The following is a 16,341-nucleotide window of genomic DNA, read 5'->3' as shown; positions in this document are numbered from 1 at the left end:
TGCCTGATATTATCATAACATCCTTGTGGTAACTACCTTTCAGATAGCAATGATATTGGAATTGCAAAAAAATCGTTCTCATGATACGAAATCTACTGCTCTTTAGACATTCATTTTTAAAATCATAATTGCTTAGAATAAGAGAAAGAGAAATTCGTGAAATTTTGTTACATGAATACAAACAATCATTGAGATAGTAATCTTAGATCATTAAGAAGGGTACCTAATGGATGGAGTACGCTGGCAAATGTTCTAACTAAACTTCTGCTGATTTTGGTGCGGGGAGGGTAACTCACACTATGAAACACAATCACACATTGATCACAAAAATATTTTGTGTCACGAAAGTCGTAAAAATTTACGACCTTTTAAGCGACGAGTTTTTAAATTTAACTCTATCACTAAGTTCATAAAGATTAAATTTGTATTTCATTCCAAGATAGTCTCGTGGGGAATGCGGTTCAATATCGCGTTTTAAATTCAACTTTATCTCTTATAGACTACAAGCCCGCATAGGACAAAAATATGGGTCAAATGAACCACCAGGGGACATATCTAGAACGATAGCAGAGCAAAAAATAATAAGATTCATCACTATGCCGTCACTTGTAAGCTGTCCAACTGAGTGCAGATGAGAATTGAAAAGTACAGGTAGACTCGGTAAATTTTGGTCATATATTTTTGTACGGCATTCTTAACCATCGATAGATCCATTAAAAATAATAAGAAACCGCTCAGTGCCGTACAAAAATGTTGGTCCACCAAGTCGGAATTTTTATTTAATTTCCGAGAGTTACCGGGGGTAAATTTGGTCATTTGACCATGTACGGCATCTGTGTCATACTATTGCTATACTGCTTTTAATCCATTATTCCGCAACGCCGTACAAAAATCATGGGGACAAGGGGAAAAAATCGAGAGTTGTAATACCCTCTCTTTCCCCACTCCAGGGGGTCATTTGACACAACACGAAATAAATTTATTTTTAAAGTATTTTATGCATAGATAATATTTTTTCATGTGCCGTACATTTTCGTTGGTTCAAAGAGGAAAAATCTGAAAAAGAAAAAAATCCATATAACGAAATGTTTGCTTTATATTTTTATAATAAAATATAAATATACATTAATATTAAGAAGCTCGAGGTGGTTAATTATCACCTTGGAAAGTCGGAGTCAGTCAATGTTTGCTTTATATTTTTATAATAAAATATAAATATACATTAATATTAAGAAGCTCGAGGTGGTTAATTATCACCTTGGAAAGTCGGAGTCAGGTGGAATGGACTCCGTTAAATTGATGAACTAATAAAAAAGCTATGAACGAAAAGATGTGAATTATATGCAATCAGTCCATGAATACAGGTAAAGTCACAAGCAAATGCTAGTAATATATACATATTCAAAATGTACAAGTAAAGCGCTTTCAAATGATACCAAACACTGCATATTTATCTTAACTTTATTTTTTTACTCTGTATGTTTTGTCCGCTAGAGGGCGCCACATTAGATTTTGTGAAACCCCATATAGCCTTTAGCTAGCTGGTCGCTGGTTATCCAGTGAACAATTCAGACGCTTCTAATGATATGTCATTTGTCGAATTCTGATAAGTAGTTTAGAAGTTACGAGGGAATAGATGAACATACATACATGACCTGTAAACAACCATAACCCTCCTTTTGCTTTGCCGTAGTTGGGTAAAAATATGTTAATGCCGTACTGTATCAAATGGCCATAAAGCACCCTTAAAATTGTAGCTTTCGTCGCTTCAGCCTAAAAGATGTGGTCTGCACAAAAATGTACGGCATCGTTTTTTCCTAATTTATCTATGTTAATACTATTTAAAACAACGGATAAAGTGTAGAAAACTATTATATTTCATTAATCTACTATGTTTAAACTTTAACAAAATTTCTGGTTTTGCATTTCTCTATTACTTTTTTTAGAACGGTTTCTTTTGAACGGCAATACTATAAAACAATTTAATTTTACAATATCATGTTAAAAAAAAAGTTCCCGTACAGGGTCAAATGACCTTACAGCTCTTTATATCAAGAATTCGATGAAATTAAGATGATTATTGGTATACATTTAAAAGAACAATTATTTTTTGACGGCATTGCTTTTAATAGTACTTTTGAGTGCTAGATAATGTTTTGGAACCGAAGCCGTACTTAGTCAAATGACCCCCTGGAGTGGGGAAAGAGAGGGGATTGCAACTCTCGATTTTTTCCCCTTGTCCCCATGATTTTTGTACGGCGTTGCGGAATAATGGATTAAAAGCAGTATAGCAATAGTATGACACAGATGCCGTACATGGTCAAATGACCAAATTTACCCCCGGTAACTCTCGGAAATTAAATAAAAATTCCGACTTGGTGGACCACCATTTTTGTACGGCACTGAGCGGTTTCTTATTATTTTTAATGGATCTATCGATGGTTAAGAATGCCGTACAAAAATATATGACCAAAATTTACCGAGTCTACCTGTACTTTTCAATTCTCATCTGCACTCAGTTGGACAGCTTACAAGTGACGGCATAGTGATGAATCTTATTATTTTTTGCTCTGCTATCGTTCTAGATATGTCCCCTGGTGGTTCATTTGACCCATATTTTTGTCCTATGCGGGCTTGTAGTCTATTAGTTCATAAAGATTAAATTTGTATATTTTCTTTCCATGATAGTCTCGTGGGGCCGCATCAATGATCGAGTAAACATGACTCGATTATTTGTCTTGATCATATCGCTAAACGATATATCGACGATTATTAGAAATTGCATTTAATTAGAAATGTACGTTAAAAAAATATACACAAATGAAAGGTTATTCCATCTTTTAATATTCGACATGTTTGAATTGCTTCTGCAAGACTTGACAGTACAAAACGGCATTTTTAGCGGAGCACTCGCAGACGTCCTTTCGATGTTTTACGAATACGCAGTGTTTGTAATCGATTACGCAAGTAGTTTTTATGAAAGCATATAAGATTTTTCGATTCGAATAATCTTATACCTCGGCAAAAGGGGAAACGCCTGCGAGTGTTATCCATTACTTAATGGTACGGCAGCTAGTAACGTTTAAAAAAAAGTCATTTTAGTATAGTTGGTTTTTTGATATACTGTTCCTCTTGCTATTTCGGTTAGAGTCCGGGCTGTCTGGCTGGCCGCAGTGGTTGCGTTTAGTAGTGCGCATCTTATCTGCACAGGAAAATATCTTTAATTTAAAGTCATTTTTTAACGCGTAATTTTTAATCTTTTGCCTTTAGATCTATCCATAAGACATAATTTTTTTATTGCAAGACGTTTTTTTCGTTGATAAATAGGTGCCAGACGCAATTTTTTATTTCGTTTTTATAAAAAATTCAAATTATTTTAGAATGTCTGTAATTTTCATATTATGTTCTTCAAACATAATATAATCTAAAATTAATTAGCCAGACGCTAATTCGATTGTTAAGTATTAAATATGTACAAATAAAAACGTAGTGAAAGTAGGTAAGCATAACAATTAGATGATTGTGTATATGGAGAGATAGTTTAAAGTGCAAGAGAGATAGAAAGGGTCGGCCGTGAAAATTAAATAACAATAAACAATAACTTTTTTTTTCGAAAATATAAGATGCATAGAAATTGCATTGTTCCTACTCTAGGATTCCCTGTGTTGTGGGAACAAGTACCTTCCATGGTACATTTTATTACTTAGGCTAAAAAATAAACTATGTATTAGGGTACATCAACAATCTTCTATACAAAACATTTTTTTTTATTACTTAACTAGCGACCCGCCCTGGCTTCGCACGGGTTCGCAATGCTGATACTAAAATATACACTACAGAAAACTGTGAACGTTGTTTAAAAAAACATAGCGGCCCGCTTCGGCTTCGCACAGGTGTAAAATATATAGCCGGGCGACCGGCCGGTACCGCCACGTTACGTCCCGCAATTTTTCAAACTCAAACTCAAATATTTATTTATTCAATAACACTTCTTATAGAACTTTTATAACACTTTTGAAACGTCATTACATATTTTAAAATTTACCACCGATTCCGAAAGCAGTATCTACGGAGAAGAACCGGCAAGAAACTCCATATATATCCATACTCCTCCATATCCATAAATCTGTAATATCTTCGAAAATATTCACCTAAATCATACGGTGTAAAGGGCTATATAGATCTATATTAAATGAACAATGTATTCAAGGTATTTTATTGATTAAGGATTAATGCTATATTGGTTAAAATCGCTTCGAAAATTAGCTATTATTTGTCGTAAAAAGTAAATGACAAAAAAAAGTTATTGTGGGTTATCCATAAGAGATAGACATATTATACCATCACGGACTTTTCTGTAGACCTTTTCAATGTGTACAATACTTAGTACATTATTTTGATAAAACTCGTAGGGCCTGCGTTTCAGCCTGCGTTTGCAATGTAAGCGGAAAAAAATATGTAGTTATTTACGACATCACATTAGAAACCTCAAAAATAACAACTTACTTCTCCACTATTTAATGGATGTTATTATACATATAAACCTTCCTCTTGAATAACTCTATCTGTTAAAAAAAACCGCATCAAAATCCGTTGCGTAGTTTTAAAGATTTAAGCGTACAAAGGGACATAGGGACAGAGAAAGCGACTTTGTTTTATACTATGTGTAGTGATGATGATGATAACAATTATGTATAAATCTCGTGTCACAATGTTTGTCCTCAATGGACTCCTAAACCACTTAACCGATTATAATAAAATTCGCATACCATGTGCAGTTCGATCCAACTTGAAAGATAGGATAGTTTAAACATGTAGGTACCACGGGCGAAGTCGGGGCGGACCGCTAGTATACCTATATAAATTCATGCTAACTACTTTTTAGTTAAATTCAATACAAACTTAAACATGCGAGTGTGTGTGTGTGTGTGTGTTGTGTGTGGTGTGTGTGTGTGTGTGATGTGTGTGTGTATGTATGTACATCAATATTGAAACTAATTTTTTAGTTGTCTCAAGCTTCCAATTTCAAAAACTCTTCAGTCTGAATGTATACCGTAACTTTAATTTATTTTTCACTTTTATGTTTTTTTTTTTTCATTTTAACTTTTATTTATAAGAACAAGTGTAAATAATATTGTATTCTTGCAATTATTTCCTGTCGCATAATTAAAATACACTAGCTGATGAGCTGCATGCTTCATTACTTTTATTTATTTATACACATTATTTAATACTTAACAATCGAATTAGCGTCTGGCTAATTAATTTGAGATTATATTATGTTTGAAGAACATTTAATATGAAAATTACAGACATACTAAAATAATTTGAATTTTTTATAAAAGCGAAATAAAAAATTGCGTCTGGCACCTATTTAACAACGAAGAAAACGTCTTGCAATAAAAAAATTATGTCTGATGGATCTATCTAAAGGCAAAAGATTAAAAATTACGCGTTAAAAAATGACTTAAAATTAAGGAAATTATCCTGTGCAGATAAGATGCGCACTACTAAACGCAACCACTGCGACCAGCCAGACAGCCCGGACTCTAACCGAAATAGCAAGAGGAACAGTATATCAAAGAACCAACTATACTAAAATTCTCTCTTGTCAACGTTGGTAGCTCCTATACGATAATGATCTAAGTAAGTAATTTAATTTTTTTCATGTCATATGCATAGTTATCAACAAAGAAATAAAATTAACATTCCAACAAAAAAAACATTGTATCCTAAACTGTTTTTAACTGATAATTAAAATAAAATTAATTAATATTTATATGAGAATAAATTATTTAAATTACTTATTCAGTAAAATAATCAGCGACAATACCATAAACATCCCAATTTATCTCCCGTTTTTTAAATCCACAAACAGAACGTTACTAAAAAGAAAAAAAATTGTTTATGGGCCTATGCCAAACTTGTCAAATTGACATTTGTTCACAAATTTCTATTTGTCAATATTAGTTTTCTCTATGAATAAACAACGTAAAATTATAAACGTTTTTCTAATTATCTAATATAAATTATATGATTATTTTTATTATTGTGAGATGGTTAAGATAATGCAAACTAGATATTAAAACAAAACGATAAGGAACTACATAACAGCTATCGAAGTGATAGAAGTATCGATCTAAAGCCCAAAACTCCGACCATCAAAATGTCGGTGATGGCCCCTGACTTTTTAAACTTTATTAAAAAGCTGGAAGAAGGTGAAGACAAATTGATGTCTGTGTCGCCTATAGAACAGCCACTCGAGTTTGAATTTAATGTATGTTAGTTTTTTATATTTTTTTCATATTTTAATCCCCTTTACTCATGTTAATCGTGCGCTATATTTCCAGAATTCAGTATGTTCTGTATGCAATGGATATTACGGCCCAAGTTTTGGTGAACCAGTGTGTGTAACATGTCACGCTTTTCTCTTCCCGGAGTTTCCGTCATATTTGCCTTGTTCACATTTTTCCACTGAAAAAACCGACGATGGAGACTCAGGAAACGATGAGCCCTCAGATCTAAATTTCGGCACTGAAAAGAAATCTAATAGGACATTTCCGATACCAGCTTGGTGGCGTTACAGAGTGAGTTATATATTGTGAATTTTTCATCTAATTTTGGGCCTTAGCTTTTGTGTTTTAAATATATTTGTTTAATTTATATGTCATTTGTACATTTGAAATTATGAAAGGCTGTAAACTCATTGTTTTCATCAACAAATATTCATTATTTAAATGATCCTGAATTATAAATAAATAATAATGAAATTATTTAATAATTCATGATCATCAATGCACATAATTTTACCTGAATTATTTAATAATAATATAATAATAATTTATTTATTAATTCAAGCATCAGGACTCATTTTGTTAGTAACATTTATATTAATAAAAGTTCTAAAAAAGGTTCACACAAAACAGTTCAGTATCCAGAAAAAATCACAATTTATACACATACATTATTTTTACACATCATACTTTCATTTGATTCTTTGAATTGCAATTAAGTTTAAAATATTGCTAAACTATCATTTCAAATTCTAGACATCCCTAGACAGTGAAACAAGTCCTGAAGATGATGCAAGTCGCGCAAGCAACTCAGGGCCCAGTGGTAGCGGCAGTAATGGTTCAGGGAATGACCCTCCAAAGGAAGGAGCGGGGTTCTATGGAGGGTCACCACCACAACCACCCAGTTTAGTTAGAACTCTACAAGCTTTGACAACCCCACGTCTCCCAGATAATGTACCGTTTGGCATTGTTGAGCATTTGCCTTCTGAAGGTATGTTATATTTTTTTAATATGAAGTTTCTTTGTATCAATGATAAATATTGTTCAATTTTATTACGTTCTAACTGTATACACATAAATCAACAGAAAATAGATTACATTATTTGTAAATAATTATAATTCAGTTGAAACTTATAACAACTTGTAGGTCAAACTGAAACATAACCTACCACATTTAAAACTCAAACTCAAATATTTATTTATTCAATTAGACTTTTAGAAGCACTTTTGAATTGTTATTACATATTTTTAACGTTTACCACCGATTCAGAAAGCAGCAGCAACAACAAATCTTCAAATATTATTATTTTTTTAATCAACTTCAAAAAAGGAGGAGCTTATTCACCTATGTCTTAGAGACTGAGACAATACCAACTTTAACATTCTTTATTTCACACATTTTTTTCACCTATAACTTATCCACTCCAGTGTTGCTATGCATATTCCAATACCTGGACGACATGTCTCTGTGCGCGTGTGCGTGCGTGTGCACACGCTGGCAGCGACTCGTACGTGCGCGTGTGCCGACCCCACGCTGGGCGGCCTTCGCTGCGGCTAGGTGGCCGCTGTTCCGACCCATATTTACTGATTTTGATTGGCAGCGGGTGAGTTTTTATTGTGTGTAATTTGTAATTTGTGTTAGATGTGTTGTTATTGAATAAGGTAGTATGTGGTAAAAGTATGATGGTCTTGAAGTGAATGTTGATTAAATTTCATGAAATACGTCAAATAATAAAATAGCAACAAAATTCAACAACTTTATTTTTTACTTAAGTTTTCTAAATCAAAATATGATCAATATTTTTTATTATATGTTTTATTTGAATATCTCTCTTCAATTTTATACAAAACTAGCTGTGCTTCGTGGTTTCACCGGCATTGCTCTGCTCCTGTTGGTCTTAACGTGATGATGTATAGTTAGCCTTCCTCGATAAATGGGCTATCTAACATCGAAAGAATTTTTCAAATCGGACCAGTAGTTCTTGAGATTAGCGCGTTCAAACAAAAAAAAAAACAATCTCTTTAGTTTTATAATATTAATATATGTAGATTATATTTAGCATAAAACACTAACTGGAAGATGGTCAACATCACAGCCCAGATTAATACAATAATTTAGTTATTTATAAAAACTTTGACTGTATTTGACCTATCTCTCTTTCATTGTTTAGGCCTTGAATCATGACTTCTAAATTTTTTTTGGGGTTTTCCTCGTAAAGGACTTAGTCGTCCGCAAACCTGAGGTGGTTCAATTTTTTCCGTTTATATTTAGACCGAAATACCCCGACCTATCTCTCTAATAGTTGAACATATAAGATACTAAAGTACTAGCTTTATTAAATCTTTTCCTATAGAAATACCAGTCGCTAGTGGAATCGTGTTTCTGCCGCAACTGCCTGGTGCAGATGTGCGTGCAGGCGCCGCCCGACGGCGAGGAGAACGCCTGGAGACGCAACCGACTGCGCAGCGAGCTCAAGGTAACATACAGACTATATTATAATGTGACCAAGGAGCTTATATCTAATACACTGGAGATTTCAGTATGAACATTAACTTGTAACAAGAAAATATGACGTTGAATGACGCCTGTATGTTTTTTATCCCTTTCACACCTAGGTAGTTAGTTAGGTGTGAAACGGATAAAAAACATACAGGCGTCATTCAACGTCATATTTTCTTGTTACAAGTTAATGTTCATACTGAAATCTCCAGTGTATTAGATATAAGCTTCTTGAATGAGACCATAGATTATATAGACTCGTTTAGTCTATGGTGTTTTTTTTTTTGTATTTATGGCCATGGAAAGTGTAGTTTATTAAACTCATAGATATTAAAAACTAAGGGAAGTTACTTTATGTGATAAATAAGAATATTGCAGTATTTTACAATCTTAGAGTTTTGATCAAATTGTTTTTGGATTTAATTGTTCCAGCTTGATTCATATTAACTTTTTCAACAACTGATAATTAAAAATATCGTAGTATAAAATGATATATCGTAATTTAATAATACTTTACATTTATTTTGGAGTTGTTGTGTATTAATATTATTATTACCTAGCAGTCTGTCGATCAGTAAACATGATAAAGGTAACAATAATTTATAAATGTACAAAATATGTTATGTGTGATTTGTATTGCTTTTCTGTGTTTTATTTTTATATTTTCTACTACCACTCACATCCCGCAACCAAATTTTATTTCAACCGTTATATTGTGACGTATTCCAAATTCCTAATTAGAATTTTATTTTTTTTTTAATTTTGACGACGCGACGCTCCGTTGCGAGACAACAGTTCGAATTTTTTTTACAGCCTATTTAAAAAAAAATGCGTGTCACAGAAAAGAGATCGTATTAGCCGTTGTCAATTTCCCTTTAAGGATAATAAATTACTGCGTCAGATGTTGCGTAACGACCCGCCCGAAGGTATAGCCGCGACGCCGTTGGACGCGAAGTGCTGCCACTGGCAGGCGAGCGTCACCGGCCCGGCGGGGTCGCCGTACGAGGGCGGCGTGTTCTACCTCTATGTGCAGGTGCCATATTCGTGAGTATGCCTCGCGTGCTGGGGACGCTGGGGACGCGGGGACTGGGGACGCTGGGGCGGTGGTGGAGTTGCCAGGTGGACGTTTGTGGTGTACGCATTGATGTGATGAAGAACTAGACTGACAGTTACAATAAAAAAATGTGAGCGTGTACTAGTGTACACACGTAAGAAGTCAAACTTCTTTATGACCTTATTTTTCAAAAAATAATTAACTATATGCAACTTTACAGAAATACGTCGAATCACGCGTGGTAGGGATAAGAAAAAGATGGTGCGTAACTGAATAATGTCACGCGTAACGAAAAAATGTTACACAAAATTTTTTTCCAACCCCGATAAAGAAGTTTCTCTTCAAAAATTGTCTTCATAGTCATACTCCTGTTATTTCTTACTTTGTATTGTATTTTTGTAATGAGCTCAAGTGATTATAAATTTTACTGCTCAGAAATAAGGTCGTAATTTGAGTCTTTAATATAGTAAATTGCGAGTCTAGTTGTTTATAGTGCGTCAATGTTGGTATCGCTAATTTGATATGTGCTTTTGAAATTTGATTACTTACTGTTCTTACCAAGAAGCTTATATCTAATACACTGGAGATTTCAGTATGAACATTAACTTGTTACAAGAAAATATGACCTTGAATGACGCCTGTATGTTTTTTTATCCCTTTCACACCTAACTAACTACCTAGGTGTGAAAGGGATTAAAAAACATACAGGCGTCATTCAACGTCATATTTTCTTGTTACAAGTTAATGTTCATACTGAAATCTCCAGTGTATTAGATATAAGCTTCTTGGTTCTTACTTCTTACTAATGATTACCTTAATTTTATTTTTTTACGATTTCATTTACCTTGATATAATTCTTACCTGACTACCTTTTATTTTCTACCTAACAAAATTATTGAAAAATAAAATTGTTTTGTGTATTTTTTGTTTTTTTTTCGCCCTCGTCTGTCGCCTTATATTCGCTTTTTTATTTTGTTAAATTATTGTTTAATTAATAAAAAAGTAAACTTATTTTCTCCTCCAATTTTTATTTAAATATTTTTCTATAAGCTGGATAAGCAATATGTAACAATAAAGATAAAAAATGTTTTTATGACCTCAACATCGATCAGTTTACACATTTTTCAAAAATTCAGGGACCTATCTTTTTTCAATGAGGTCGACTATCCATTTTCTCTACATATTTATCTGCATACAATTTTTTTGATAATATTTTTTACAAAAAAAATATATCAAAAATACAGTATCAGTAGCGGGTATAAGCTGCGTTAAATTAACCATTCCAGGTATCCCATGAGCCCGCCCGTGGTCAGGTTTCTAACTAGGATCCTACACCCCAATGTGTCTCGTCACGGGGACGTGGGTATAGACTCGGTGCATCACAATTGGTCCCTGGCACTGACTATCAGCAAAGTGCTTATTTCGATACAGAGCTTGCTCACAGATCCGTATACTAATGTAAGTGATTTTTTATTCTGGGTGATTTTTGCGGAAAATTAATTAAAATTTTTAGGAGTTTGGGGAAATAAATTTCAATTAAAAAATCTTTTACAAACACGAAATTATTGTTTCATTTTTAGGACGAAAATTCTCCAACTACAAGGAATAGAGAAATTATTTATATGCCATTACTAATGTGAATTGGTTTGATTGTTAGGAGTATTAGAAATCACATTTATAATTCCAAAAAAGTTGATGTATGTATAAACAAACATAATACAAATAAACTTCAATAAAAAAAATATTTTACAAACATTTTACAAATATTTTACAAATTATTGTCTAATTTTTTTAAGAAATATGGTCCAATTTCAAGGAATAAATTGCTGGATGGGAAATTATTTAAACGCCCAGTAAGTTCATTAATGTTGATAAAAAAAACATTATTTTCGTCGTAGAATATGATTACGTTACTTAAATGTTCCTTTCCAGATATTTGTTTTTTGTATTCTAGGATCCTAATATTAAATTTACATAAATGAATCATAATAATTTCTTTCTACAGGTATGTATGGAACCGGAGCTCGGTGCGATGTACGTGAAGGACCGACCGCGGTTCGAAGCCCTAGCCCGTCAGTGGACGTGGAAATATGCCATGCTTGACGTTCTGCCCTTCTGAATTATTATTATAATATAGCTTAGTAATTGTATATAATAAAATGCTCTGCATTCTCGTAAAATATTGCTAATAAACTATAATATCTATATAACTAGGTTTATAAAGCTTTTTTTAAACCTTAATGGATAATGTATTGTCATGATTATTTGTACGCAATTTTATATTACTTTCAACGCAACAATTTCAAAAATGTATTATAATTGAATCAATAGATGTATCGGCTGTGTATTAAGTTATTAAGAAATTATTGTTCTGTAATCTGTTGTATAAGGAATAAAATGTTCTCAAAGAAACGTTTTGTTTTATTTATCGACCTTTTTTTCTAATTTTATTCCATATTTCAGTCAGTTTCTTGCAGTTGCAAAGCACAGGTAGGCACAAATCACTTCCCGGGGCTCTACAGTAACCTGGATAAGGGGCTTCGCTTTTCTGTAACCATCGTCTCGTATTTGATAATAACCATTTTTCAAATAAAATTCCGTCTATAATGTCTCTTAATTCGGTCAATTTAACTTGCTGTATGAAATAATTCAGTTTAAGACTACCTGGGCGAAAGAAATAATAGACAATCAACATTTGAGAAATATCTACATCCATACTATAAACTTACACAAATACAGCAATGAAATTGTTAGTCCGTAGTGGCGATAAAAAATTCATTTCACACGCCATTTGAATGAAATTACGAGAAAAATTAATTTTACTAGTAAAAGTCAAGTCAAGTACCTAATTAACAATCGTATAATAATTTTAGGACATACAACCTCTGTTCGATTCTCATTACAGTGTTGATCATTGTTACATTATATTCACATTTTTTTCTGACTATAGGTAATAATTACGAGTCAGTTTCCAACCGTCATCTAAGTAATATTATAAAGAGGAAAGATTTGTATGTATGTATGTGTGTGTGTGTAACGAATTGGCTCAAAAAGTACTGGACAGATTTGGATGAAACTTTACAGTAGGTAATATACTGTAGGGGCTTGTTATGTGCGGTTGTAATAAAAGATGAATAACTACGCAAAGGTTATATTTCTTTAACTACATATATTTATTCGGTATGTAATTAATATTCGACCTATGCGACCAACCCGCGTCCCGACAAGCCCTTAACTGTCTGTGCATAGCGCACGAACTGTTTATATATGAGTTACCGTGTGAACTTTCTTAGCGTTACACTTGAAATTCGATAACTCATAAATTGGCTTGTCGTCGCTACATCATTCCCCCCTTAAAATAAAAAAGGATATACAAGTAAAAAAATCTTACAATAAAATTAAACAATAAACAAAGGGGTATATATAAAGTGTCGCTATATAAGATTACAAAATGTTTACAATATAAAGTATAAAAAATGTTCACAATATAAATCAATCATAACGTATACAAGTGGTTCAAAGTTAACACCTAATTTCGTTAAACTATTTATGTTATTATAAAAACTTGGTTGGGTCTTCTAAGTGGCGTGCGATAATTGTTACACGTCATCTAACACTTAGTAACATTAACATTTCAAATCCCAATACGTTCTTTACACTTGTATCGTTTAATATTACAAAGGCTACTACTAAACACTCAAAAGCCATAAATCAAAAGTGCTTAAATTTCTAAGTAGTAAACATTTCAATCAAAACTCAACACAAACATAAATTTGAAATACCATACTTAAAACGTTATACAATGAACTCGTTTCAAAATTACTTAAGTTTTATTATTTATTAAATACGATGTGTTGATTACTAAGTATTTATTATACATTTCTAAGAAGACTTAAGAATACTTATAATCATCGTAATTCTAATAAATATAAAATAGTGGAAAAAATTACAAATACAATACTATTACCTAAATCGTACTGGTAATCGTATAGCTCTTCCACTACGCGTGGTATGTGTATTAGACAATTCGCTACTTGGAATTAATTGTAATGGAACCTCAGTATCTGCCCCAGATGTCGTATCACTATCATCATTCAAATAATATGCAGGTTTTAGACGGTCTACAGATATTCTAACTTTCCTGCCAGTCATTTGAATGTAAAATACCTTTTCCTCTCGACTCAACACACGATAAGGACCGTCGTATGTTGGTTGTAAAGGCTTACGTACTGCGTCGTTTCTTACAAAAACATAATCGCACTTTTCTAAATCGGGGTGTATAAATATGTTCCGTCTTTCATTCTGCCTAATAGCTACTGACTGATATTTCCTAATAGAGTCTCGTAATTTACATACATACTCAAGACTGCTATCTATTTCAAAACTCGATTTTTTATCGTAATAATCACCTGGTAATCGTAAAGTTGTTCCGTACGTTATTTCTGCTGCGCTTATGCCGGTATCACTTCTTACTGCTGTTCTAAGTCCTAGCAACACAGTTGGTAATTCCGTAACCCAAGATGATGATATATTGCATAAGCGAGCCGTTAATGCCGCTTTAAGCGACCTATGCCAACGCTCTACCGCCCCGTTACTCTGTGGGTGGTAAGGTGTCGTACGCAACTTATTAATACCTAATAACTTCATTAGTGTAGCAAATAATTGACTTTCGAATTGGCGTCCTTGATCGCTTGTTAGCTTTTTCGGACAACCGAAACGAGAGATCCATCCTTCATATATTACACGCGAAATCGTTTCAGCAGTTATATATCTCGTAGGAAAACATTCTGGCCATTGCGTCCCCCTATCACTATGGTTAGGCAATACGTCCTAAAACCTTCGGGTGAAGTGGGTAAAGGTCCAATTAAATCAACATGAATATGTTCAAACCTATCGCACTGCAGAAACGATCCTAAACCTGACATTGTATGTCGATTAACCTTCGATCGTTGACATTCAATGCATGTTTTAGCCCATTGGCCAACATCACGATTCATATTTGGCCAATAAAAACGATTTTGAATCAATTTGCGTGTAGTCCTTATTCCGGGATGACATAAATTATGTACACTATCAAAAGCAATACGTCGAAATTTATCAGTCAAGTAGGGTCTAATTTTATTATTATCTAAATTACAATATATAAATGTACCGCTTTCAGGTAACATAATTTTCTTTAACCTATTATTAGCGTCTTTCGAATTAGATAATTGTAACATATAAGAATCCTTTTATTGATTCTTAGCAAGTTCCGCGTAATCTATTACAGTGGGACAACTTATTGTTGCGACTCGTGATAACGAATCTGCAACGACATTATCTTACTCACTAACGTGTTTCAAATCCGTTGTGAACTCACTAATGAATATCAAGTGTCGTGTACGTCTGGGTAACTCTTTCTCGCTATTTACTTTAGAAAATGCATAAATTAACGGTTTGTGATCCGTATACACCGCTAACTGTCGTCCTTCGACCATATTCCGAAAATGATGAATAGCCAAGTAAATTGCTAATAACTCCCTACATACGTACTATACTTGCGTTCAATCTTAGATAGATTCTTAGAAAAATAACCTACATGAGTATCCGATGCGTCCGTCATAAGTGCGAGCGATGCATCGGTGCTAAAAAAAATCTGCACCTTATAAAGAAAAACATAGTTTGAAATACCTCGGCGATAAAAAATAATGACCATTTATACGGTCGCCGTAAACTAAGATCTAAAGTCATTAATTTAGTACCAAATGTCTTAATTACACTAAACTACACTTTATAATCACTACACAGTACACTCACTCGCGGATTGGTTATTTTTCGACACTGGTAAAATTATTAAAAGTCGGCTCTCCTGCTGCTTCTGCCACGCACAAGGTTGACGATAGTACAATCTGGCGATATGCTTAAAGCAGTAATGAAAAAACCGGCCAAGTGCGAGTCGGGCTCGCGCACAAAGGGTTCCGTAGCAGCAAATATAATAAATTACAGTTAAATCAACCTATCTCAAAAACTATAAGAGATACTTTGATCAAACCAAAAATCGTTGAAAGAGTTAATTAGCATGCATCACCTCTATTTTTTTTAGAATTTTATACCCCGTAGTTATAAAAATAGAGGGGGGGGGACATACTTTTTACGACTTTGAGAGCTGATATCTCAAAAACCGTTCACTTTAAGAAAAATGTTTTTTAGAAAACTTTATATCATTTTAAAAGACCTTTCCATTGATACCCCACACGGGTATGTACATCGAAAAAAAAAATTTACGGGGGGGTACGTCGGGGTCACCAATGTAGGGGCTTGTTATGTGCGGTTGTAATAAAAGATGAATAACTACGCAAAGGTTATATTTCTTTAACTACATATATTTATTCGGTATGTAATTAATATTCGACCTATGCGACCAACCCGCGTCCCGACAAGCCCTTAACTGTCTGTGCATAGCGCACGAACTGTTTATATATGAGTTACCGTGTGAACTTTCTTAGCGTTACACT

At 33.4% G+C, this 16,341-nt stretch overlaps 1 protein-coding gene across 2 annotated transcripts; it reads left to right on the top strand.

The window, feature by feature from the left end:
* Positions 1 to 5,936: 5,936 nt before the first annotated feature.
* On the top strand, positions 5,937 to 12,253 carry morgue (modifier of rpr and grim, ubiquitously expressed). 2 transcript variants are annotated; one of them, XM_089704635.1, is made up of 8 exons: positions 5,937 to 6,277; positions 6,351 to 6,587; positions 7,050 to 7,284; positions 7,722 to 7,897; positions 8,648 to 8,770; positions 9,695 to 9,837; positions 11,134 to 11,305; positions 11,853 to 12,253. In XM_089704635.1, exons 1-8 carry the CDS (start codon positions 6,167 to 6,169, stop codon positions 11,964 to 11,966), a joined length of 1,311 nt encoding a protein of 436 aa, XP_089560761.1. In that variant the 5' UTR covers positions 5,937 to 6,166; the 3' UTR covers positions 11,967 to 12,253. The 2 variants fall into 2 exon arrangements, with proteins under 2 accessions (XP_089560761.1, XP_089560760.1); XM_089704634.1 differs by having other exon boundaries at positions 9,674 to 9,837.
* Positions 12,254 to 16,341: the final 4,088 nt, after the last annotated feature.

Source organism: Colias philodice, chromosome 16, assembly GCF_061535455.1.
Source record: "Colias philodice isolate Cphi_HAF_F1 chromosome 16, ilColPhil1 Martin Lab GWU primary, whole genome shotgun sequence".
Lineage (NCBI taxonomy): Eukaryota > Metazoa > Arthropoda > Insecta > Lepidoptera > Pieridae > Colias > Colias philodice.
This window is presented reverse-complemented; position numbering and strand designations above follow the sequence as displayed.

Coding starts and splice junctions, on each gene's coding strand:
- morgue (XM_089704634.1), top strand. CDS start 6,167: ATGTCGGTGATGGCCCCTGACTTTTTAAACTTTATTAAAAAGCTGGAA. Junction 8,771..9,673: donor GACTGCGCAGCGAGCTCAAG/GTAACATACAGA, acceptor TTTCCCTTTAAG/GATAATAAATTACTGCGTCA. Junction 9,838..11,133: donor TATGTGCAGGTGCCATATTC/GTGAGTATGCCT, acceptor TAACCATTCCAG/GTATCCCATGAGCCCGCCCG.